A 27,786-nucleotide genomic window follows, 5' to 3' on the forward strand; every position below is an offset into this window, starting at 1 on the left:
ACAGCGCATCCCTCCCTCCCTACCTCCCATGTGGCTCCCTCTGTCCCTCCCTCTCTCTCAGCCACTCACCCCATCCAGGCCTCTATCCTTCGTCCCACCTTCCTGCCTCATCGTCCCTCCCTCTATCCTCCCTCCCTCTATCCTCCCTCCCTCCCTTCTTCCTCCCACTCACTCAACAGCCTCCCACCCACAATAATAGCCTCCCACTCATTTTACCAGCCTCCCACTCACTCACAAACCTCCCACCCACATTGGTACCAGCCTCCCACTCTCCCGCACACTCGCCAGCCTCCCACCCACTCACCAGGTCACGTCTGTTGGCAGATCCGTCCAGGGCAGGTCCTGGGCCATCAGTGTTGGCAGTGAGGGTGGCATCTGTTTCCAGCCATCATTCCAGCAGTGGCAGGTCTTTGCTGAAAATGGAACTTTTCGATCGCCTTTGCATAACAGTGGGCAGCAGTAGTAAAGACGAGGAGGTGTCTTGCTCTTCGTAAAAGCCAATTTTAATCCTTTACTGAAAAAATGATTTCTTTCCCCTTTGATAATATCGACTCCGGTGATGATTAAACCTGACGGGAAAAATGGTAGTAGAATTACTTTACAGGCGCCCAGCACAGACCTCAGACGTTGTATAAATCTGAAATGAAACCTGTGGATTTGGAATGGTTAGACTTTATAAACATCTCATTATAATAAGTGAGGAGAATAGCTTTCTATTAACCCTTATCTAAACTTGCGTGACTGTATCTGACTGTATCCTTACGTAGTTCGTTGTGGAAATTCCCCGTGGTATGAGCATTGTAGACTCAGTTTCTGGCCACAAACGAAAGGTCTAATGTATTCTTCTCGTAGCTGGAGGAATATCTGGGGTGACGATTGACTTTTGAGGAAAATTTTCACACATGTTTGCAATGCTTGTCAGCTCGATGGTTGGGGAATGAGTAATGGGGATGGGAGGGTCCTTGTGGGATGGGGATGAGTAATGGTGATGGGAGGGTCTTTGTGGGACTGGGTACGAGTAATGGTGATAGGAGGGTCCTTGTTGGATGGGGATGAGTGATAGTGATGGGAGGGTCTTTGTGGGATGGGGATGAATAATGGTGATGGGAGGGTCTTTGTGGGATGGGGATGAGTAATAGTGATGGGAGGGTCCTTGTTGGATGGGGATGAGTAATGGTGATGGGAGGGTTCTTGTGGGACGGGGAATGAGTAATAGTGATGGGAGGGTCATTGTGGGACGGAGGATGAGTGATAGTGATATGAGGGTTCTTGTGGGATGGGGGAATGAGTCATAGTGATGGGAGAGAGAGAGAGAGAGAGGGGGTCATATAGCAAGGCAGCAAGTAATATTGATCTTCACAGATCATAACAACTTCAGCTACTCCACCAACGTCGAGAGAGAGAGAGAGAAAAAAAGTCTCCTATGCTCATGAAGTCATGATATGACCTTCCCCTCGAATGTCATGCCCCATGACACACCACCCTTACCCAAGGATCATGAGGGCTCCTTTGGCTGCTGCTGGTGTTGGCTCATGACCGCGATGGCTTCTAGAGACGCGCCCCCTCAAAGGAAGGGTGCCCTCAGCATCTCTTTTCCCCCGATCAACGAAGCTGGGTATCAGCGGGTGGAGAAGACGTATCTGAAGTCGGACTTGCCATCAAAAGACTTGGGTCGCGGCTCTCCTAATGTTTGTGTTGAGCTGGGAACGTAGTGTGGGGACACTTGCAAAATCGTGGAGTTATAGTACACCAATTTATTGAAGCTGCTGAAGTTTGTGTGTTTGGGCCCCTCAGGCCCTCAGGGCGTTAGCACTGGTGGTAGGATGGGCCCTCAGGGCTTTAGCAGTGGTGGTAGGATGGGCCTTCAGGGCGTTAGCAGTGTTGGCAGGATGGGCCCTCAGGGCGTTAGCAGTGGTGGTAAGGTGGGCCCTCAGGGCTTTAGCAGTGGTGGTAGGGTGGGCCCTCAGGGCGTTAGCAGTGTTGGCAGGATGGGCCCTCAGGGCGTTAGCAGTGGTGGTAAGGTGGGCCCTCAGGGCGTTAGCAGTGGTGGTAGGGTGGGCCCTCAGGGCGTTAGCAGTGGTGGTAGGATGGGCCCTCAGGGCGTTAGCAGTGGTGGGCCCTCAGGGCGTTAGCAGTACTGGTAGGGTGGGCCCTTAGGGTTTCAGGAGTGGTGGGCCCCCAGGAGTGGTGGGCCCCTCAGTGAACATGATAGACCAGTCGACAGAACTCAAACCACCAGGTGACTGACCCACGACGCCAGATGGCAGACTTACAACAGCAAGTGACTTGAGTCACAGTGACTCAGGACTAAGTCACTCGACTTTTACCCTCCCTCCTGACCGCAGACCAGCCCAGGTGGTGGTAAGGGCCACAGCAGGTTGACCAGCTCCTCCCTGACCCGTGTCGCCACACCACCAGCACAATGTGGTAAATGTGGTACGAGTGTACCACACTTGCCACCCTCTGTGGCTGACGATCCACACCACAGAAGGTGGTGTGGGGTGTGTGTGTGTGTGTAGGGGGACACACAGAGCCCCTGTCTGTATGCGAAGGCCACACACACACACACACACACACACACACACACACACACACACACACACACACACACACCAGCTGCCCCACGAAGGAAACCCGGTAAACAGTACTGTGTGGTGAGGGACACACGATATAGTGCTGTGCACCGTGGGCTGTGCACAGGGCCTGCTCTGTGCCTCGCTGTGGCAGAGAAGGGAGGTGGCCAGGTGGCCCTGTAAGGCTAAAGGTGAACTGTTCAACATGTTATGTTCTTCCTCCTAATTACCATACTGCTGACCCTAGACCGCCAGTTTCACTACCAACCACATCCCTACCACTGGCCCCATTCCTGCCACTACCTGCCTACCATTACCAACCACATCCCTACCACTGGCCCCATTCCTGCCACTACCTGCCTACCATTACCAACCACATCCCTACCACTGGCCCCATTCCTGCCACTACCTGCCTACCATTACCAACCACATCCCTACCACTGGCACCTTTCCTGCCACTAGCATCATTTCTGCCACTACCTGTCTACCATTAATAACCACATTGCTACCACTGTTACCATTCATACCACTACCTGTCTACCATTACCAACCACATTCCTACCACTGTTACCATTCTCGTAACTATCGCATATGAACTATATATATATATATATATATATATATATATATATATATATATATATATATATATATATATATATACCAGTAGTACATAATTCTGTGTCTGTACGTGCGTACGTACGTACATCTGTGTGTGTGACTCCTGTGTGATGCACAGAAGCATCAAAGTCACTTTTGAATATTCAAATTTCTATGAATATTTTATTGACCCACCCACCCACCCTGGTGGGGTGGGGTGGGTGGAGGTGAGGTGGGGGGTGTTTCTGTGTCGAGGATGAGCGGTGATGGTGACTTTGTATGGTGAGGATGAGCGGTGATGGTGACGGTGTATGGTGAGGAGGTGTGTGTGTGTGTGTTTGTGTGTGTGTGTGTGTGTGTGTGTGTGTGTGTGTGTGTGTGTGTGCTGGGGGGTTAGCGTGGGCGGTGATAGTGAGGAATTGTGGTGATGAAGATGAGGATGATGGTGACGCTGTGTGGTGATGGTGTGGATAGTGATTGTGAGGGAAGTGGTGTATATGACAGTGTGTGGTGATGGTGAGAGTAAGGGGTGACGGTGACGGAGTGCGATTGACAGTGGTGATGGTGACGGTATTTTGGTGATGGTGATGACAAGGATGACGAAAATGGTGATTATGACGCTCATCATGATGAATAATGAGTAGTGATGGTGATAATTAGAAATGATGGTGATTGTGATTGTGACGACGAGTGATGAGGGTGAGTTCGATGAATGGTGATGGTAAGTGTAAGTGGCGCTGGTGGATGGTGTGAAGAAGAGGAGGAAGGGGAGGATGAGGTGATAGTGGATGGTTCGTATGAATCGTGATAGTGATAATGATGATGGTGATAGTGAATGTATAGTGACACTACAACTTCTCTCTGCTTCTACCGTGAATAATTTATCACGGTTAAGGTGAAGATGATAGAAAACGTAATGCCGGTTGACAACACTGACGAGACCAGGAGATGGTTTCAAGATCTTCTTTGGGGACTGAGACAGTTAAATGAACCAGTAGACAAATGTCTTTGTCAGCCACAGACAGTTGGACAGTCACGACTCACAATCCCGCCACACGTTTGAGGCTCCTGTCTCGGTTTACGTCTGGTCGAAGCTGTATCGACCCCTCTGTCTCCCTGTATCGACACAGACGTTTGGTCGAAGCTGTATCGACCCCTCTGTCTCCCTGTATCGAGACAGACGTTTGGTCGAAGCTGAACCGATCCTTCTGTCAACCTATATCGATACAGACGTTTGGTCGAAGCTGTATCCAATCCCTCTGTCTCCCTGTATCGACACAAACGTTTGGTCGAAGCTGTACCGATCCCTCTGTCAACCTGTATCGAGACAGACGTCTGGTCGAAGCTGTACCGACCCCTCTGTCTCCCTGTATCGAGACACGTATCGGCATAGCTTCGTTGTAAGAGCGTCACGTAATGTATCTACATCATACGTTTTCAATCCTAACTTGTCGCTTGTGTACTTCGCACGAGAGAGATGTTCAAAGACATGAAGATTAGTGAATAGGACGACGGATTTAGAAATCCAGCAATGGGAGCTTTGGGTTCGTGAAACAAGCGATCTCGGGTGCGTCATGCCAGATTGTAATTGGCCAAGAGGCTCAGGGGGAGGAGGAGGGAGGAGGAGGAGGCGTGGCAGAGTGGGTCTCCGTCAGTAGTCTTCGGGCTTATGTGAGGGAAGGGTGGTACTCTGTGTTTACTGATGGAAAGACTCCCAAATGCATTAGTGTATAAACCTCGAGACTTTCTGCAACATGGAACTATAGACAGGTGGCATTCTAGTGAAATGTTATATACGTATATAGGAACGAGATGGTGTGGTGGTGGTCAAATATGATCCACATTGGCTGGCCATGGAGTGTGGCAGACTGCAGTTTCCAAGGTACGAATTGATATTCACTTTTCAAAATCATTTCATGTTAGGTGTGGAAGGGATTTCTTTTGAGTAGCTTTATTGTTTAGTGTCTTTGATCGTTAGACAATGTGTCGTAAGGAGATCAGTTAGTTTGTCGTAAATATGTGGTTTGCATTATATGTGTTCGTGTGTCCTCTCTCTCTCTCTCTCTCTCTCTCTCTCTCTCTCTCTCTCTCAGGGGATCCGACAGAAGACGTAACACAAACCAGATTTACGTCGGCGTCCCATACAATGTTGGGGGGGGGGGGGCTTGCCCTCGCGACGATGTCGTACGCGATATCGGATGGGGTTTATCTTTTAAGGTACGACATCCATTACGACTTCGTCTTTCGCTCTGGTGTCCTGCATGATGGTTTGTTTACGCGATTACGTCCCATAGACGAAGTCGTCGTTTACGGCCGTGTGGACGGCCTCTGTGTGTGTGAGAGAGAGAGAGAGAGAGAGAGAGAGAGAGAGAGAGAGAGAGAGAGAGAACCTGGTATATCTGAGGGCGGCGGAGCGCAAAGGTCTGTCGGCAGCGACGTGGTGGACATCAGTTGGCTAATGCGTCTCGCTAAAAGGCTTGTGGAAAGGTGAAACAACTCAGTGAGTCAGCGAAGACTTGGGTGTCCCCATTAACACATTGTCTCGAGGCCATGTCCCCACGTACTGTATTCAGCTCTGCATGTCCTGGTGGTGTTTTACTACAACTGGACTGATAAAAGATGGTGCCCTCGTTTATTGACGTTAACTCGTTACTCCGTCGTTCCACGCTGAATGCCGTTTATCTGCGTTGCACACCTGGTCTTCGTAGTCTGTGGACCACCGTCTGAACTCGGGGGTCCTCTGGCAGGTCCTCTGGAGAGATCTGGTTTGGGAAACTTTCAGGGGAAAGGTCCTTGGTGAGGAGTTCCTGGTGGACAAGTCAGTGGATGTTATTATGGAGAGCTTCTAGTGGGGGTTCCTAGGTGGGGGTGTCACTGGTGGAGTGTTCCTGGTGGGGGGTCACTGGTGGAGTGTTCCTGGGGTGTGTGGGGGAGTGTTCCTGGTGGGGGGGTCGCCGTGGAGTGTTCCTGGTGGGGTGGTCACTGGTGGAGTGTTCCTGGTGGGGGGGTCGCCGATGGAGTGTTCCTGGTGGGGTGGTCACTGGTGGAGTGTTCCTGGTGGGGGTGTCACTGGTGGAGTGTTCCTGGTGGGGGTGTGTGGTGAGGGCGTCTGGCAACAGCTTCTGACAAGCTGATTCGTGCAGTGTGTTTGCTTGGGGGGTCCTTAAGTGGGTCTTTATGGGTCTGCGTCTCTGATAGGAGGCTTTTACTCGAGTGTTTCTGGCCGGGTCTCTCTGGAAGGGGACCCCATGTGAGATCCGTGGGGAAAGGGGGCCCGTAATGAGGGTGTCATAATGAAGGAAGTCCTGATGAGGGGTCCGTGCAGAGGGGCACGTGGTGAAGGGTTCTTGGTGAAAGGGTCCTTGGTGAAGGGGTCCCTGGTGAGGGGGTCCTTGGTGAAAGGGTCCTTGGTGAAGAGGGGTCTCTGGTGAGGGGTCCCTGGTGAGGGGTCCTTGGTGAAGGGGTTCCTGGTGAGGGGTCCTTGGTGATGGGTCCTAGGTGAAGTGGCCCTTGGTGAAGAGGGGGTCCTTGAAGAGGGATCCCTGGTGAGGGGTCCTTGGTGAAGAGGGGTACCTGGTGAAGGGGGGGGGTCCTTGGTGAAGGGATCCCTGGTGAAGGGGTCCTTATTGAGGGGTCCTTGGCGAAGGGGTCCTTGCTGAAGAGGGGTACCTGGTGAGGGAGGGGAGAGGAGGGGTCCCCTTGGTGAAGGGATCCCTGGTGAGGAGGTCCATGGTGAAGAGGGGGTCCTTGGTGAGAGGACTATGGCGGGAACTCCCCAGTGTCGAGTTGTGAGAGTTCCATGGCATCGCGTGTCTGGCTGGGGCATCATGAAGGAGGAGGAGTTGAAGAACCAGTGGACAACAAATGACAGGAGGTTGTTGCTGTCTGTCTGTCTGTCTGTCTGTCTGTCTGTAGTGAGGACGTGTGTTACCCACACCTGGTTGGTGGATGACTTGACCATCTCATCACCTTACTGTTGCTTTCGATATTGTACCTTCTTGACGACTCTTAAGTCACGTATATAGACGAGAGGCTGAGTGAGATCAGGTCGACGCAGGAAGTATATTAAAAAAAACCGAGCTTCTTACGTCCGCGTGTGGCAGATGTAATCGTGGCTTGCATCCGGTGTTGGATGGCGCGGGAATACTGCCATGTCCTTCAAAGTCATTACCCTCCACCACATAGATTGATCTCTGAGGAGGTTACAACCCCCTCCAGCTACAGAGTTACCGCTCTAAATCTGAATGAGTAGGGTGTCCAATTGTCTCCCCATTTTCTTCTTCTTCTTCGTCTTCGTCGTCGTCTTCTTCTTCGTCTTCGTCGTCTTCTACTCCACCGAGCGTTGACTGAGGGCCGGGTTGCCACTGGGGTTGAAAGTGATCTACTGCTTGGCTTTGTGGCGTTGAAGGATAACATCCTGTCGAGGGAGAGGGATGAGGAGGAGGAGGAGGAGGAGGAGGGGGGTTCCGTCCGTGCCAGCGCCCGCGCCCGCCCTCCCCCGTGGGGCACGTCTTGTCTACACAGCTGGTACGAGCGACAGCCACCAATAAGAACCTCACTATGAGATCCCGCGGCTTTCTAGTTGGCTGTGAACGGCTCCCCACTCGACCGGCCGTTGCCCAACAGGAAGCCACCTCCGTCAAGACGCAGAAGCGAACGTAACCACGGAAAAAAAAAAGATCAATTTCGAAATTCTTTGATAGGATTAGGATTTTGCTTCGTGGTCATCGTGAGCGAAAAGCATCAATTTACTTTTGATTATGAGAATCAGTGTTTGCATTATGCTTAGACTCTAAGCGTCACGAAGTCTATATTATGCTAAGGATTCGTAGGAGAATGTGTATTATGCTCAGAATCTGTGCAAAGAATCAAGTGTTAGGTTTGAGCTCAGAATCCTTATAAGATGTGCAACATGCGTCGTGTAGAGAATCTGGTCGGATGATGATCATGTACAGTGGGCTCAGAATCTCTATGTGAATTGTCATTTGTATTAGGCTCAGAATCTCTACGTGAATTGTCACTTCTATTAGGCTCAGAACCTCTTCGAAAAGCATCATCTGTTCTTTTGGTATTTCGATTCGAAAACAGAATGTTTATGTGATCTATTGATGAATGTGCTCTTAAAAAGTTGTTTACACACTGGAACATTCGTGTTGCTTTAATTACGAATTTCGAGTTATCGTTCAAGAGACGAGGTAGTCAGCGTGTTTTCGTATTCGTGGACGAATATATGGTACGAATTTTTACGTAGACCGGTGGATATCTTCGGCTGAAGCCACACGAAAGTATGTCTTACTCGAACGCCCCCTTAAGGCTGCTGGAGAGAGAGAGAGAGAGAGAGAGAGAGAGAGAGAGAGAGAGAGAGAGAGAGAGAGAGAGAGAGAGAGAGGTCGCAGACATCCCAACGCCAAATGACATATTCTCTCCGCTGCACAAGAACGTCAACTCCTCCACTAGTGAGTGAGGGACGACATGGCCCTCCCCCCCAGCCAGTGGCGTGTTGCGATGCTGGCGAACCTCCTTAACAGCGGTCGCCTGATTGGCGTCCTCTCTCTCTCCCGACGACGGCGCACACAAACACCAGCGCACGGTAGTCTCGCTGGCAAACATCACGAAGAACTTCTGCCTCAATCAGCATCGTTGTGGATGACCGACATGAACACCTGGAGGAGATCGCTTGCAGTGGGAAGGGATCGGGTATGGCAGAGGCCTTGGATGGGACACAGACGCCCTCCCTATGGCAGAGGCCGTGGATGGGACACAGACACCTTCCCTAGTGCCCAGGTGGTGTTATAATCAGGTGGTTATGGCGAACACCACATCGGGGACGCTGGGGGGCGGGCGGCGCGCCCCCTGGTTGTCCTTCTCCAGGCCTTGCGTCTGAACACGATTGTAGGGAATCAAGTCTTCTTCGTGGACAAGGGACTAGCTCACAGGTCGGAGACAACATGGGGTAGTAAATAGGTAGCATTTGATGGACTCATGGTAAGGAATTATGTTGATTTATCAGGACTTAGGTTGATGATCCTCCTCCTCCTCCTCTTCCTCCTCCTCCTCCTCCTTCTTCTCCTCCTCCTCCTCCTCCTCCTTCTCCTCCTCCTCCTCCTCCTCCTCCTCCTCCTCCTCCCAGGTGGTTTACATAGCAATAACCTCAGTTCATTTGGCATCTGTACTCGTGCATCCTGCCTCGTCTGCCTTATCTTCCTTATCTTCCTCATCTTCCTTATCTTCCTCATCTTCCTTATCTTCCTCATCTTCCTTATCTTCGTATGTTCCTCATCTTCCTCATATCTGACACCGACGCAAGTATGAGTCATGTCATCCTTCAAGGATAAAGTTACACTAATACTTATGATATCTGTAACTCAAGGCTACACCAGTAACTCATTTGTAACTCAAGGCTACACCAGTAACTCATTTGTACCTCAAGGCTACACCAGTAACTCATTTGTAACTCAAGGCTACACCAGTAACTCCTCTGTAACTCATTGCTATACCAGTAACTCATCTGTAACTCAAGGCTACACCAGTAACTCATTTGTAACTCAAGGCTACACCAGTAACTCATCTGTAACTCAGTGGCTGCAGTACACAGATATCTCACTGTTCTAATCATCAGTAAATCAACTTACAGAATCTAAACACACACACAAAATGTCTTCATAACACAATTTCACATTTTTTCTCCTTTCGCTATAGATTTTGAGGGGCCCCTCCAACCCCTTCGAAACCCGCTGGAGCGTCCGGCTTGAGAAGGGTTGGACATAACCCAGTGACATTTTCGTCCGTCTGTTGTTATCTGCCGACTGCATGGCTCACCTCATCTTACTTCCTGCTGGCTGTTGAGCCGGAGGGAGAGGTGGGTGGGAGGACGCACCTCCTTTGTGCTGCCTTAGCTTTGCATCACATACGCGCATCAGCAGATAAGCTTATCGTGGACCTTCAGGTCTCCTGAAATCTGGCCTTACAATGTACTGGTAAAGGATGGGTTGCCCTTCCCATGTACTGGTGAAGTATGGTCTGCCCTTCCCATGTACTGGTGAAGGATGGGCCGCCCTTCCCATGTACTGGTGAAGGATGGGCTGCCCTTCCCATGTACTGGTGAAGGATGGTCTGGCCTTCCCATGTACTGGGGAAGGATGAGCTGCCCTTCCCATGTACTGGTGAAGGATGGTCTGCCCTTTCCATGTACTGGTGAAGGATGGGCTGCCCTTCCCATGTACTGGCGATGGATGGTTTGGCCTTCCCATGTACTGGTGAAGGATGGGCTGCCCTTCCCATGTACTGGGGAAGGATGGGCTGCCCTTCCCATGTACTGGTGAAGGATGGTCTGCCCTTCCCATGTACTGGTGAAGGATGGTCTGCCCTTCCCATGTACTGGTGAAGGATGGTCTGGCCTTCCCATGTACTGGGGAAGGATGAGCTGCCCTTCCCATGTACTGGGGAAGGATGAGCTGCCCTTTCCATGTACTGGTGAAGGATGGGCTGCCCTTCCCATGTACTGATGAAGGATGGGCTGCCCTTCCCATGTGCTGGTGAGGCATAATCTGGCGTTTCTCGTACCGTAGGAACCGCTCCGGTACATCACTTTCCTTGTGGTGAGACGGTGAGTGCTGGAGGTGCACACACACACAGAGCCACCACACCACACCACGCCAGCTCCCCCCAGACTGTGGCGGCGCCGCCCCCTTAGACCCACGTATGGCATTGTTTCGGGGTGTCGTAGGATTGTCTCCCGGGTGGAGTGAGGAGCCGTGGTGATAACCCATGACCGGAGGGACGTAGGCGTAATGGAAAGTAAGGTCAGAGGCCACGCAAGGGCGGGAGACACAGACCCCAGACACAGGAACCAGAGCAAGATAACGCGTTTTCGGTGGCGTGTTCACTGCTCCAGTAGGCGCGCGGCGGGTGTGTTCACATGACGTCGTGTTGTACTAAGAGGAACTCAGCCAGCAATCGTAAACTTGAGAGCTACGAAAAAACAGCTTTCCGACAGGGTAGACTGGTAGACTGGATGATGGGGAATATCTACCTCAACACCAATGGTAGTTGGGTAGTTAGATCAGGGTATGTGATGATGGTCGTTTGACAGGGGGGGAGACACACAAGCGTACGAAATGGGGCTCCACTAGTGTGAAACTCCCTCTTTCCCCTCCCTTCTTTTCCTCCCCCTCACACAGACCCACCTCTTCCTTCTTCTTCCTCCTGCTATACAGATGCGTCATGACAACGAAACATCGCATGACGCACGTACGTAGCACGCAAGCATGCACACAGGCACACACACACACACACAGGAGGGAGGAGAGGAGAGGAGAGGAGAGGAGGGAGGTGCCCAGTCCATTTTATCTGTGGACATTATCAGAGAACACAGGATGTGCTCGGGGGGGGGGGGGGGGGCATCCCCCGTCCTAACACCCAGGACACCAGTCAGCAGATGTGTTGTGGGGAGATCCATGAACACCTGTGTGATGGATGATAGACACAGGTGTGTACTGTGGACGATAGACACAGGTGTGTGTACTGTGGACGATAGACACAGGTGTGTGTACTGTGGACGATAGACACAGGTGTGTGTACTGTGGACGAGAGACACAGGTGTGTGTACTGTGGACGAGAGACACAGCTGTGTGTACTGTGGACGATAGACACAGGTGTGTGTGTACTGTGGACAATAGACACAGGTGTGTGTACTGTGGACGATAGACACAGGTGTGTGTACTGTGGACGATAGACACAGTTGTGTGTACTGTGGACAATAGACACAGGTGTGTACTGTGGACGATAGACACAGGTGTGTGTGTACTGTGGACGATAGATACAGGTGTGTGTGTGTGTGCTGTGGACAATAGACACAGGTGTGTGTGTACTGTGGACGATAGACACAGTTGTGTGTACTGTGGACGATAGACACAGGTGTGTATACTGTGGACGATAGACATAGGTGTGTTTACCATGGACGATAGACACAGGTGTATGTACTGTGGACGATAGACACAGATGTGTATACTATGGACGATAGACACAGATGTGTGTACTGTGGACAATAGACTCAGGTGTGTGTACTGTGGACGATAGACACAGGTGTGTGTGCTGTGGACGATAGACACAGGTGTGTGTGCGGACCATAGACACAGGTGTGGTCCAAGCCTACGACACAGGCAGGTGTGTGTCGTGTGGGACGTAGAGACAGGTGTAATGTGTCATATAAACTTCTGTGGTGTATGTTAAAAAAATGATTATCATTAATAAATATCTGTGATGGTTTATATACAAGTGCAGTGTATAGAACAGAAGAGCATATACGAATATGCCCAAGTTAAACTTATAATAGTGTATACAAGTGTAGTGTACTTAAGTATAAGTGTACTTATAGTGTTATACTGAAGCTACACCGGGGTGTGGAGTATACAGGATCATACACACAGGTAGTGTGTGTGTGTGTGTGTGTGTGTGTGTGTGTGTGTGTGTGTGTGTGTATCAGGTCGGCTCTGCTGCCTCTGGGTTTTGGAAGGTGTTTTTTCGCAATATGGGAAAGACTTGAGTCTCTGCTGGCAACATTGGTTGGTCTTTTGTTTACGTGTTATTTTTATGTGTGTGTGTGTGTGTGTGTGTGTGTGTGTGTGTGTGTGTGTGTGTGTGTGTGTGTGTGTTTTGCCCTACAGTGCTGGGTGGGGATCGTCCCGGCTTATACAGTCATGTTGGCTGCTGGTCTTTCTGGTCAAGAGTGGCCCGTTGGGTTTTTTTCCTTAAAACAACATGTTGCGCTAATCTTAAATCCTTTGTGTGTTTTTTTTTTACTCCGTGTTGGTCAGCTGGGTAGCTGTATAGGATATGTAGTATGTTGTCAAGGGTTGGGGATCCTTGGTATCATGGTGTGATGGGTTGTGGGTCCCTTGGTATCATGTTTTTATGGGTTGTGGGTCCCTTGTATCATGGTGTGATGGGTTGTGGGTCCCTTGTATCATGTTGTTATGGGTTGTGGGTTCCTTGTATCATGTTTTTACGGGTTGTGGGTCCCTTGTATCATGGTGTGATGGGTTGTGGATCCCTTGTATCATGGTGTGATGGGTTGTGGATCCCTTGTATCATGGTGTGATGGGTTGTGGATCCCTTGTATCATGGTGTGATGGGTTGTGGATCCCTTGTATCATGGTGTGATGGGTTGTGGGTTCCCTTGTATCATGTTGTTATGGGTTGTGGGTCCCTTGTATCATGTTGTGATGGGTTGTGGATCCCTTGTATCATGGTGTGATGGGTTGTGGATCCCTTGTATCATGTTGTTATGGGTTGTGGGTCCCTTGTATCATGTTGTTATGGGTTGTGGGTCCCTTGTATCATGTTGTTATGGGTTGTGGGTCCCTTGTATTATGTTGATGGGTTGTAGGTATCCTGTATCATGGTGTGATGGGTTTTGGTTCCCTATATCATGTTGTGATGGGCTGTGGATCCCTTTATCATGTATGGATAAGACAACAAGTTCTATATATATATATATATATATATATATATATATATATATATATATATATATATATATATATACACCGTATTTTTTACCATTATGTGCATAATGATATATATACATCAACAGTTCAAGATGTAGTGGTTTAGCGTTCCTGACCATGACGCATCCACGGGCCCCCGCCCAGGGTCGAGTCACGCATAGGTTCGAATCCTGGGTATGGCAGTCGGTCCACAGTCAACCCAGCTGTTCATCCACCCCTTGGTGTTAGTCGATCAAAATTTGCACCTGGCTCAGGCTAGGGTATATAGCGTTAATGAGATGGCCTTGCTTAGGCCCCCAGCTGGCCGTGCCGTCTGTCAGCTAACACAAAAAGATATCTATAATACATATATGATTATAGAGCTCCCTCATATAGCCTATATCTAGTGTTTTATAAACAAGTGAGGCGTTAGCGCCCTACAGACTCAAGGTGAACAGACCTCATCACTCACCAGGTCAAACTGAATTTATGACCCAAGGGAAACCGGGTCTATCATAGTCGTCCGGGGTCTTGTGGCGCTGGACTGAGTTGTATAGTTACTATAACCTCTGGTCCTGTATTGGCTTAGGTTCGAATGCCCGCCAAGAGCTGGGGTGAGGGTGCGTCCCGTGAATCCTTGAGTTGCAAATAGTTGAGGGAAGGTGAAAGGGCCATTGTACACCCCTGGAGTCCACAGTGGTCGGATCCACCTACATCCCTGGAGTCCACAGTGGTCGGATCCACCTACATCCCTGGAGTCCACAGTGGTCGGATCCACCTACATCCCTGGAGTCCACAGTGGTCGGATCCACACCCACATCCCTGGAGTCCACAGTGGTCGGATCCCTCTACATCCCTGGAGTCCACAGTGGTCGGATCCACCTACATCCCTGGAGCCCACAGTGGTCGGATCCATCTACACCGCTGGAGTCCACAGTGGTCGGATCCAGCTACATCCCTGGAGTCCACAGTGGTCGGATCCAGCTACATCCCTGGAGTCCACAGTGGTCGGATCCACCTACACCCCTGGAGTCCACAGTGGTTCGGATCCACCTACACCCCTGGAGTCCACAGTGGTCGGATCCACCTACATCCCTGGAGTCCAAATTGGCCGGATCCACCTATATCCCTGGAGTCCACAGTGGCAGGATCCACCTACATCCCTGGAGTCCACAGTGGCCGGATCCACTGTATCGAGGAAGTCAATGGGCGTCCCTCCCACCCTGTGTATCATGGGACAGACAGACCCCGGGAAATCTTACGATCTCACGGAAACCCTCCATGAATGATTGGGCTATCTGGTTAATATCAACCAGAAGTGTAGGGAGGAGTGCTGGGATGAGATGTGAATCGTGGCTCTCGACTTTGGGGATAAGACATGGATTGTTCTGATTCCCAGAGGGCCCAGGTAGAGGTGGCCTTAGAGGTACTTCGTAGAGGTGGCCTTAGAGGTACTTCGTAGTGGTGGCCTTAGAAGTACTTCGTAGAGGTGGCCTTAGAGGTACTTCGTAGTTGTGGCCTTAGAAGTACTTCGTAGAGGTGGCCTTAGAGGTACTTCGTAGTTGTGGCCTTAGAAGTACTTCGTAGTTGTGGCCTTAGAACTCACGAAGGTGCTAAAGATTTTCCAGTTGGTGGCTGTGACTTGACGGTGACGACCTTAATTGGCCCCGGCAGTTGTTAAGCCTGAACACCAACCAGCCACCTCTACTACCACACTCTGCATGGCTCTTGTGTGTGTGTGTGTGTGTGTGTGTGTGTGTGTGTGTGTCATCATTTGCGTTGGGCTTGGACGCCGTCAGTGGTGGCTGCTCCTCCTGCTGCTGTGGTACCCTAAGACATCTGGTCTTTCACGTGCACTCCTCTCACCCTCTGCAGCGACTTCTGCAGGTTTTTGCAGTGGGTCATGTTGCTGGATCATGGGACAGTGAGGGAAGGCCATGTTTGATGAGGGGGGGGGGGGATTCGAAGGCTGTCACCACTATAATCCAAGTAGAAATGTAGAATGACATTGCCCAGCTTTGTCTAAGCTAGAAGGGCGAGGACCTGTGGTGCTTGAAGTCCACAGCTGTTGCCTCACAAGCAAAATGTATCTGAGTTCAAGGTATGAATTATCTATCTAATTCATAAATTATCTATCGAATTTGTTCGAGTGATATTCTGGTTTACTCTACAGAATCTCCAGATCTCATCTGCAAATTCTGATTTGTCTAACAAGCGAATTTCATAATTGCTCTCCTGGGGGGGGAGATAATGAGGGCGTCTGGGGTCATTCCTGTGTTAGGTCAGAGGTCACCATCGGGATTTCAATGAACGTAATGTGAACCCTGTTGTGTCATCTGTTCCTGCCGCTATATCACCGACGCGGGAAACGGCGAAGATGTATGAATATTAAAAAATAATCATGATAATTATTATAAGATTTGATTGTGTATCTGGAAGGAGGGGTTTACGTAAGCAACTTTAAATCGTAACATAAAAGAAGACTTAATAAAACATTGGAAGACAAATGTACTGTACACTAGGTAAAAAAAGTATCTTGCCACTTTTTGTGTGAAACAATATGACACCACGGACGAAAGATTTTGAGAAATTCCTCTTAGTCTGGCCTCACATTGACATCCCTACTTTCATGATATTGTAATATACTAACTTCTAGTGACATATCCTTTAGAGTGGGATACCATAATTATTAGGAAATTTGTCTCACATTCACGCTTACCAACCTTACCGAGACAACACGAGTCGTATTGATCTTTCCGAAACCTATCGTGCCCATTCGGGAAGGTACTTTTTTTGTGCTGTGTGTACGTCCCATGACAAATGATATTATCTTTTTGCGTCATGATATACCCGGCGTCAGGGGACATATCTCTGTTTCCCGTCGTGTTTTTGGCCACGGCTTTCGACGAGAGAGAGAGAGAGAGAGAGAGAGAGAGAGAGAGAGAGAGAGAGAGAGAGAGAGAGAGAGAGAGAGAGAGAGAGAGAGAGAGAGAGAGGCAGGCAAAACAAACTCCGCGCCAAACTCCGGAGAGGCAACATTTTGTACTGTGGCCCAAACATTAGGAGCTGCGTCCCAGACCATCATACATATCGTCCATCAACTTGCCTTCTTCCTCATGTCTCCACGGGGAAAGTTAACATTTGGCGGGAGACTGTGAGAGCGTCATCTAACTTTGCTTATATTATTACCCTGTGTGGCAGCCACTCTCAGAAGAGAGGGGCAGCTACCACCACACACCACCTCCCCACCGCACTACCTGACGGAGGCGAGCGTGAGGAAGCCCCGCTGCCGTTGTAGCGGCCAATTTAGGGGACACATGGATACACAGGAGGGATGGTAGAGAAGGTCAGGTCATACGAAGCAAGATTATGTTGCTAGACGGAGTCAGGTACAGGGTCAGTTCGATATCTAGTCGTCAGTTTAGTGAACGAGGGAATGTGACCACTAGCTGAGCGTGGAGTCAGGTGAAGGGAGGTCAAGTCAGACCCATGAGACACAGGTCAGAGAGTAGGTCGGACAAGCCAGTAAAGTTATGTCGAGGGGAAAATCTACGTTAAATCATTGTGGATTGAACTAACATCTTGTGTACTGTCAGCTGAGCCAGACACCAAGATCTGGATGATTACAGAACCTGTAACGGATCCAGCGACACGGGGATACAGAGTTGTCTGTAAATAGAGATTACAGGGAGCAGGTGGTTGGGTTATTGCTGTGTGTCGATGACACTGTGACTATAAACAGGTTACGTTAGAGTGGCGTATAAGACTCACTACACATATCAAACTGATACAGAAGACCAAAGTACTTGTTAAATGGGTATACAAACCTCGAAACCATGAGAGGATTATTATATTATATGAAAAAGATTTAGTCTCTTGTACACACCGAAGGAGAGTACTTGTAGATTATAACAACCCTGACAATAGTTGTAGTAGATTTTAACAACCTCAACACTAACTGTAGTAGATTTTAACAAACCAAACTCTAGTTGTAGGAGGCTGTAGCAACGCTGATACTAATTGTAGATTAAAACAACATTCAGACTAATCGCTGTACTGCTGTATTATCCTACCACCTGCCTCTGTACTGCTGTATTATCCTACCACCTTCCTCTGTACTGCTGTATTATCTTCAGAGATGGGACATACATACATACATATACTCCTTCTTGTAAGCTTCTGTCGAAGTCTACCATCACGTCTACTACTCCATACAATCTACCTCATCCACTAGAGCGTTTCAGTTTTCAGTTTTCTAGTTTTCTAGTTTTCAACCTTTGCTTGCGTCTGCTTCCGCCTTCAGTTCCCCCACCACCGACCTCACTAAACTTGACTCCCAGGGATCGAAACTCACCCACACCTTGCCCCCATCCCCACCCCGTCTTCCTGACCCAGCCACCTGATGATCCTTCATGAACCCCCTACCACAAAGGAGCGTCTTCGTTTCATTCTCCACTGGGTGTGCCTCACCTTTATATACATGCTCGAAACGGCCCACCACTTTTTGACCAGTCTGTCTCTAATGCCACTGACGATTGAGCATCATCTGCTTACAGCAACTTTGGCAACTACCATCTCGTTTTCTTCGTGGTCAGATATGGAAGTATAGTCATCCCAGCGCACTCACATTTCATCCTATCCTCCATAGATATGCTTGAAAGAGATAAGATGATATACTGGTATCTATCCTTCTATCTCTTCAGGATTTAGCAGTTAAAGTCTCCTCTTCCTCAGAGTACATGGTGGCTGTAATTACATCAGAACGTTTTCTATCCATACTTTCCTATAAACTTCCCTTGTCAGTATACTCTGTATTACATGGTGTTGCTTCATAGCTATTTCTCCTGTACGCTGATGTGCCTGAGGGAGTGGTGGGTGAGGAGGAGCCTTCTGCTTGACTATCCTGTCTCCCTAAATATATATATATATATATATATATATATATATATATATATATATATGTCGGAGGTGGAGGGAACGAGGAGAAGAGGGAGACCAAATTGGAGGTGGAAAGATGGAGTGAAAAGGATTTTGTGTGATCGGGGCCTGAACATGCAGGAGGGTGAAAGGAGGGCAAGGAATAGAGTGAATTGGAGCGATGTGGTATACAGGGGTTGACGTGCTGTCAGTGGATTGAATCAAGGCATGTGAAGCGTCCGGGGTAAACCATGGAAAGCTGTGTAGGTATGTATATTTGCGTGTGTGGACGTGTGTATGTACATGTGTATGGGGGGGTTGGGCCATTTCTTTCGTCTGTTTCCTTGCGCTACCTCGCAAACGCGGGAGACAGCGACAAAGTATAAAAAAAAAAAAAAAAAAAAAATATATAGATAGATAGATAGATAGATAGATAGATAGATAGATAGATAGATAAGATATCTGGGAAGCTATTGATGTCCTCCAGGAGATGACCCTCGTCATAGATCATCAGGTCTTGTGTTATCTAACCCTCCCCATCTACTTCCCTATACTACCCCATATTACCCATTATTTCCTCCATATTTACCCCTCATTATACTATTTGATCCTTCTTGACCCCACTCCCTCCCACATTACCCATAATTACCTTCTTTATCACTTATTATCCCCTCATTACCCCATACTGTGAGTCATTTACCCCTTATATGCTCTTGTATTATCACATATTACCTCTAATTACCCCCTATTACTTCTCATTATCTAAGATTACTGTATATTACCCTTAATTACCCCTCCCCTTTATTACCCTTCTATACCTCACAGTGTCCTTCACTACCTCGTAATACCCTTCGTAACTCCTCATAACTCCTCATTTCCATACATTACCTTTTTATTAATTGTGATTATATTAAAAGTCTTACATTATTATTCATCATGTGCCATATTACTTTTTATGGTCCCTCATCACCATTCATCGCCACTCATCAGCTCATATTACCCTTCGCCTCATTCATCACCTCATATTACCCTTCGCTTCACTCATCACCTCATATTACCCTTCGCCTCACTCATCACCTCATATTACCCTTCGCCTCACTCATCACCTCATATTACCCTTCGCCTCATTCATCACCTCATATTACCCTTCGCCTCATTCATCACCTCATATTACCCTTCGCCTCTTCATTCATCACCACTCATCACCTCATATTACCCTTCGTCTCATTATTCATCACCACTCATCACCTCATATTACCCTTCGCCTCATCATTCATTTTTTTCCTCATTACTTCAGCATTACTCACCACTCATGACTATTACCACAGTACATTACCTCTCCTCATCCACGCCAACATCCAGTACCTCATAATACCTTCCATTATCTCACTTTTTCGTCCTCCTCCTCCTCATCATTCCTAAACCTCGTGAGGTCATCATTTTTTTGTGAGCAGTCACCGTTCTTAACATCCCTCATAATTCGCACGGCTTCTCATTCTCCCCCCCTCCCCCCTCATTATTTGAACCCCTTCTCATGATCCGGAACTGTCTTCTCACACAACGTCACCTCTCATTATTTCTCACTCATGATTTCCCATTATCCCTCATCACCTCATTGGAGCTTATCATTTCTCCTCATCACAATCACTCATGAATCCTGAACTGATACATTGTGAGGTCGATTTTTTTTTTACAAATGAATTGTTGTTTAGGGTTATTGTATCATGCAATGTAGTATGGGTTATTGTATTATACAGTATTGTATGGATAATGAGTGCCTCCAATGTGGGTAATTTGCCCCATCGCTGTGTGTGTGTGTGTGTGTGTGTGTGTGTGTGTGTGTGTCTGTGTGTGTGTGTATGTCTGTGTGTGTGTGTGTGTGTGTGTGTGTGTGTGTGTGTGTGTGTGTGTGTGTGTTAGGAATATCTATCATGTTGACCTGATAATGTCTATCTAAACTGATGCTGTGTACGTGACTTGACTGTGTAGACTTATCCTACGACCTGGAGCTCTATACCTGACCTGACTCTGTAAACCTACGCTCTGACCTGTGTTTGTATAGCTGACCTGACTCCATAAACCAACCCTCTGACCTGTGTTTTTTACAACTGACCTGACTCCATAAACCAACCTGACCTGACTCTGTGAACTTGTCCTTTGGCCTGTGTCTGTATACCTGACCTGACTCCATAAACCAACCCTCTGACCTGTGGTTTTACAAAAGACCTGACTATAAACCAACCCTCTGACCTGTGTTTTTACAACTGATCTGACTCTATAAACCCACTTGACCTGACTCTGTGAACTTGTCCTTTGACCTGTGTCTGTATACCTGACCTGACTCTATAAACCAACCCTCTGAGAACCTGTGTCTATACACCTGACCTGACTCTATAAACCCACCCCTCTGACCCGTGTTTTTACACCTGACCTGACTCCATAAACCAACCTGACCTGACTCTGTGAACTTGTCCTTTGACCTCTGTCTGTATACCTGACCTGACTCTATAAACCAACCCCCCTGAGAACCTGTGTTTATACACCTGACCTGAACCTATAAACCCACCCCTCTGACCTGTGTTTTTACACCTGACCTGACTTTATAAACCCTACCCCTCTGACCTGTAGCTTTAGTACGTGTTGTTGTGTATACACGCCCCACGGGTATGACCTGTGACCTGACCTGGTTCTCCTCCTCCACTTGTAGCAGATGTCCTCGGCCAAAGTGGGTCTGAAAATGGCTAGGCTGCGTCGTGGGGCCACGGGATCAGACGCTGGCTGCGAGGAAGGACTCAAGAAGGACAAAGAGAAGACTTCGCCCGCCACCAACAGCGTGCGGACCCTGAATAGTGGGGGTGGAGGAGGCCTCGTTGGAGACGCCGCCTCCACCACAACCGCCATCACCACCACCACCACCACCACCACCGCCTCCGCCGCCATCATTACGGGAGGTGGGGCCTCGTCTCGGGGCGGGGCGTTATCCCCGTCCTCCGTGGGCGGGGAGGGGATAGTGAAGGGGGCGCCCGCCGGCTCCCCCAACACCAACACTGCTCCCTCCTCCACCTCGGCCACAGCCAGGAACATCACCCAGCAACGCTCGAAACGCTGCTGCTTCTTCTGGTGCTGCTGCTGTCGCTGCTCATGGTGAGTGCCTTATACCATGTTACCTTATACCTTATACCATGTCCCCTTATACCTTATACTGTGTTCCTTTATACTATGTCCCCTTATATTGTTGCTGCTCATGGTGAGTGCCTTATACCACGTCCCCTTATACCTTATACCATGTCCCCTTATACCTTATACCACGTCTCCTTATACCTTATACCATGTCCCCCTTATACTGTGTTCCTTTATACTATGTCCCCTTATGCTGTTGCTGCTCATGGTGAGTGCCTTATACCACGTCCCCTTATACCTTATACCACGTCTCCTTATACCTTATACCATGTCCCCCTTATACTGTGTTCCTTTATACTATGTCCCCTTATACTGTTGCTGCTCATGGTGAGTGCCTTATACCACGTCCCCTTATACCTTATACCATGTCCCCTTATACCTTATACCATGTCCCCCTTATACTGTGTTCCTCTATACCATGTCCCATTATACTGCTACTGTCGCTGTTCATGGTGAGTACCTTATACCATGTCCCCTTATACCTTATACCATGTCCCCTTATACCTTACACCATGTCCCCTTATACTGTGTCCCCTTTATACCATGTTCCTTTTTACTGTTATTGTTGCTGTTCATGGTGAGTGCCTTATACCACGTCCCCTTATACCTTATACCATGTCCCCTTATACCTTATACCATGCCCCCTTATACTGTTGCTGTTCATGGTTAGTGCCTTATACCACGTCCCCTTACACCATATCCCCTTATACCATGTCCCCTTATACTGTAGCTGTTGCTGTTCATGGTAAGTGCCTTATACCACGTCCCCTTATACTGCTGCTGTTGCTGTTCATGGTGAGTGCCTTATACCACGTCTTCTTATACCATGTCCCCTTATACTGCTGCTGCTGCTGTTCATGGTGAGTGCCTTATGCCACGTCCCCTTATACCATGTTCTTATACTGCTGCTGCTGTTGTAGCTGTTCATGGTGAGTGCCTTATACCACGTCCCCTCATACCATGTTCTCTTATACTGATGCTGCTGCTTTAGCTGTTCATGGTGAGTGCCTTATACCACGTCCCCTCATACCATGTCTCCTCATACTGCTGCTGTCACTGTTCATGGTGAGTGCCTTATACCACATCCCCTTATACCTTATACCATGTCCCCTTATACTGTTATTGTTGCTGTTCATGGTGAGTGCCTTATACCATGTCCCCTTATACTGGTGCTGCTGCTGTTATTGCCCTTCATGGTGAGTACCTTATACTATGCTGCCTCATACTCCTGCTGGTACAGAAATGTACTACACTCACACTAATGTACAGTTGTGCCCCTGTTGTAATGTTGTGTATTTCCCTTCCTCACTTTGATGGGAAAGGGGGGTTGATGGATGGGGTTGCCTATGGTGATGGTGGAAGGGTTGGCTGTGGTGATGGGAGGGTGTGGGTGTATCAGGTGGGAAGGGTGTGTGGGTGGGTGTAGGTGTAAGGGAGACACTGGCTATGGTGGTCAGACGTGGGGATGGGTTGTAAGGATGGGAGGTGGGGGGGGGTTTGGTTGTGATAGTGGGGTGTTGGGGGGTTTGGGGGGGTTGTAGTTGTAGTTGTTGGAGGGGGGGATGAGGTTACGTCTGGTAGTTAGTGTACAGTAAGGATAGTTCAGCCTGGCAAGGTCCATTCCCGTTGTCGTCATCTGGAGAGAGAGAGAGAGAGAGAGAGAGAGAGAGAGAGAGAGAGAGAGAGAGAGAGAGAGAGAGAGAGACCTGATGTAACACTGTACCTCTCCCAGATACAGTAAAGTGTACAAGATCACAACATCTGTCGGATCACAACCTGCACCAGTGCATATAACCTTTAACACCACACTCTACACGCCGCCAGTACCACCAATATAATCAATACTCACCACCTATATTATTCACGTACTGTCACACACCTCTCCTCAAGCAGCATCATTTATAACCTTAGTAACAACCAGCGTCCGTAACCTCCCCACAACCCCTCGTAACCAAGAACGTAACACCATCGTATAACGCTACGTGTAGAGTATAACAGATAACTCACAATTCACTGCGTTCCTCATAACACATCCCACTGCACGCGGTCTATAACAACATTGCGCACAACCCATAGCAATGCCCACAACTCTTAATAGCCAAGTTGTGTTGTGTTGCTGTATACCGTAGAAGAATCATAGCACTGGTTTCTACTCGAGTTTTGATGGTTTCTACTTCTACCGTGGACTTTGGCCAGGTAATTTCTAATCTACTTAAGCCGTAGAAGCGAGTCGGTAGATAAGCTGAGCACATGCGCAGTACACAGATAAATGCTGGTTCAGTCAGTCAGCCCTTCCCGATGGTCCCGAAGTCAGTCAGTCCTTCCCGATGGTCTCGAAGTCAGTCAGTCAGTCTTTCCCGATGCTCTCGAAGTCAGTCGGTCCTTCCCGATGGTCTCGAAGTCAGTCAGTCCTTCCCGATGCTCTCGAAGTCAGTCAGTCGGCCCTTCCCGATGGTCTCGAAGTCAGTCAGTCAGTCAGTCCTTCCCGATGGTCTCGAAGTCAGTCAGTCAGTCCTTCCCGAAGGTCTCGAAGTCAGTCAGTGGGAATTATAATGTCAAGTCATGACAGGGTTGTGTGAGAGTTCAAAGGGGCGCCTTACATGACCCAGGTTCTGCTTAGAGCCAAGGGCACCTCCCTCCTCTTCCACCACCTGATAGCAATGTGTACGCTAACAGCTTGACCTTAGTTTAAGTTAGATACTTGTGTTAACTGGTGATTGGATGTGAACCAGCTCTCACGTCTGTGAAATATACAAAAATGTCAGTTGGTCTTCTCAGCCTATAGATAGGGTTGTGCGGAGGAGGGTGGATGTGCTGGAAATGAGATGGTTGAGGACAGGATGTGGTGGTGTGAGGTGGTTTGATCGAGTCAGTAATTTTGAAAGGGTAAGAGAGAGGTGTGTGGTAATTGCAAAACTACTGGAGGCCCATCAGCCGACTACTGACAGTAATTACCTATTACTTATTCTAATTACCTGTTTGGGTGATACAAGGGAGAGGGGAGTTCTTCGTTCGTGGGGAACCCGTTTCTTGAACTTTCCTTACCTTCAAACAGCTATTCAAACTCCACTCTTGTGTTGGCATTCAATAACTTCACGTTGCTTATCCTCGTCATTAAATACAAGTGTTTCCTAAGCATATTTGTCAACAAGTCTCTGGCTGTGTCCTCTGCCTGCTGTTTCTGGACATGTTTAATTGCCGGTACTGTCAATTAGATTTAGAATCTTAGATTTTGAATCTTTGAGGCTTTGCTCTCCTATGGTGGGCCTCATACCTCTCTGTCTTCGCCAACCCATTTCCCAACTTCTATCTTAGTTGGCCTCGTATAGACCTTCTCTAGGAGATCTCTACATTTCTCTGAGGGTGACCAAACGTAAGAAGTTAAGAAGCTAATTGTAATTCACGTCTCCTTTGTACGATCAGTAGTTTGCTAATCATGTCCTAATACATGGGAAAACGTAGTTTGATACGTATCAGTCGATGGGTCGCATCATCTTGAAAGATGAAAAGCATGATTTGGGTCGTGTTCCGGCGATGGGTTGGGTCACCCTGGTGGTGTCCCCCTCTCTCACACAGACTCATGTGACCCGGAACGATCCTGGTTCATTCGTTATAATCTCTCGCGACTTTAAACTGCCCATCTGCATTGTTAGCAATGTCCTAGGGCGTCGCCTATGTCCATGACGCCTTCGTGAGTCAGCCAGGAACCAGTTTTCATAGGTGTCGTGCTGGTATGATTGGGCCGGATCTTTTACTCACTGACTATCCACTCTTTAACTGTTACCCCTGCTTCACGTACAGATAACTGTCGAATACTGTTTGATGAATATTTATCCCTTATGTAGTTTTCAAGTCAGCTTTGCTATTTAGTAAGTTAGTTAAGAACAGAGGACTGAGCCTTTGAGGGAAATCCTCACTTGGCCCCCTTCTCTGTTCCTTCTTTTGGAAAACTAAAAACGAGAGAGGAGGATTTTCAGCCCCCCGCTCCTTCCCCTTTTAGTCGCCTTCTACGACACGCAGGAAATACGTGGTAAGTATTCTTTCTCCCCTATCCCTAGGGATAATATATATATATATATATATATATATATATATATATATATATATATATATATATATATATATATATATACATATATATATATATATATATACATATTATTATTATTATTTTACTTTGTCGCTGTCTCCCACGTTTGCGAGGTAGCGCAAGGAAACAGACGAAAGAAATGGCCCAACCCACCCCCATACGCATGTATATACATACACGTCCACACACGCAAATATACATACCCATACATCTCAATGTACACATATATATACACACACACAGACACATACATATATACACATGCACACAATTCACACTGTCTGCCTTTATTCATTCCCATCGCCACCTCCCCACACATGGAATAACATCCCCCCCCCCTCATGTGTGCGAGGTAGCGCTAGGAATAGACAACAAAGGCCCCATTCGTTCACACTCAGTCTCTAGCTGTCATGCAGTAATGCCCGAAACCACAGCTCCCTTTCCCCATCCAGGCGCCACAGAACTTTCCATGGTTTGCCCCAGACGCTTCACATGCCCTGGTTCAATCCATTGACAGCACGTCGACCCCGGTATACCACATCGTTCCAATTCACTCTATTCCTTGCACGCCTTCCACCCTCCTGCATGTTGAGGCCCCGATCACTCAAAATCTTTTTCACTCCATCTTTCCACCTCCAATTTGGTCTCCCACTTCTCCTCGTTCCCTCCACCTCTGACACATATATCCTCTTGGTCAATCTTTCCTCACTCATTCTCTCCATATGACCAAACCATTTCAAAATACCCTCTTCTGCTCTCTCAACCACGCTCTTTTTATTTCCACACCTCTCTCTTACCCTTACATTACTTACTCGATCAAACCACCTCACACCACATATTGTCCTCAAACATCTCATTTCCAGCACATCCACCCTCCTGCGCTTAACTCTATCCATAGCCCACGCCTCGCAGCCGTACACCGTTGTTGGAACTACTATTCCTTTAAACATACCCATTTTTGCTTTCCGAGATAATGTTCTCGACTTCCAAACATTCTTCAAGGCTCCCAGAATTTTCGCCCCCCCCTCCCCAACCCTATGATTCACTTCAACTTCCATGGTTCCATCCGCTGCCAGATCCACTCCCAGATATCTAAAACACTTTACTTCCTCCAGTTTTTCTCCATTCAAACTTACCTCCCAATTGACTTGACCCTCAACCCTACTGTACCTAATAACCTTGCTCTTATTCACATTTACTCTTAACTTTCTTCTTTCACACTCTTTACCAAACTCAGTCACCAGCTTCTGCAGTTTCTCACATGAATCAGCCACCAGCGCTGTATCATCAGCGAACAACAACTGACTCACTTCCCAAGCTCTCTCATCCACAACAAACTGCACACTTGCCCCTCTTTCCAAAACTCTTGCATTCACCTCTCTAACAACCCCATCCATAAACAGATTAAACAACCATGGAGACATCACACACCCCTGCCGCAAACCTACATTCACTGAGAACCAATCACTTTCCTCTCTTCCTACACATACACATGCCTTACATCCTCGATAAAAACTTTTCACTGCTTCTAACAACTTGCCTCCCACACCATATATTCTTAATACCTTCCATAGAGCATCTCTATCAACTCTATCATATGCCTTCTCCAGATCCATAAATGCTACATATATATGGGGTTGGGGGATGGGGGGGGGGGGGGGGGGTGACGGGCATCCAGTCGCTGCCTGTGGACACGAACGATATCTTTGCCTATTTGCCCAGCCGGATATGGACAGCTGAGGGAATGACCCCCCACAGCAGATATCTCCACAGCTGGCCCCGTTAAATCATTTTCCATAACTTGCGACCCTCGTCGGTGTCAGCCGGATGCGAGTGTCGGGAGCTGAGCGATAAGTGTGTCGCAACTGTATACGATAAGGATTGAACGGTGGTACACGAGAGAGAGAGAGAGAGAGAGAGAGAGAGAGAGAGAGAGAGA

At 48.3% G+C, this 27,786-nt stretch overlaps 1 protein-coding gene across 1 annotated transcript in view; it reads left to right on the forward strand.

The window, feature by feature from the left end:
* Positions 1-27,786, forward strand: part of LOC139750412 (regulator of G-protein signaling 20-like) — a 216,040-nt gene that overhangs the window by 76,557 nt on the left and 111,697 nt on the right. The window contains exon 2 of the mRNA XM_071665179.1: positions 21,285-21,721. Within this exon, the coding sequence (XP_071521280.1) occupies positions 21,288-21,721 (434 nt within the window). The 5' untranslated portion in view covers positions 21,285-21,287. The remainder of the gene's footprint in view (positions 1-21,284; positions 21,722-27,786) is intronic.

This window comes from Panulirus ornatus, chromosome 9 (genome assembly GCF_036320965.1).
Source record: "Panulirus ornatus isolate Po-2019 chromosome 9, ASM3632096v1, whole genome shotgun sequence".
Taxonomy (NCBI): domain Eukaryota; kingdom Metazoa; phylum Arthropoda; class Malacostraca; order Decapoda; family Palinuridae; genus Panulirus; species Panulirus ornatus.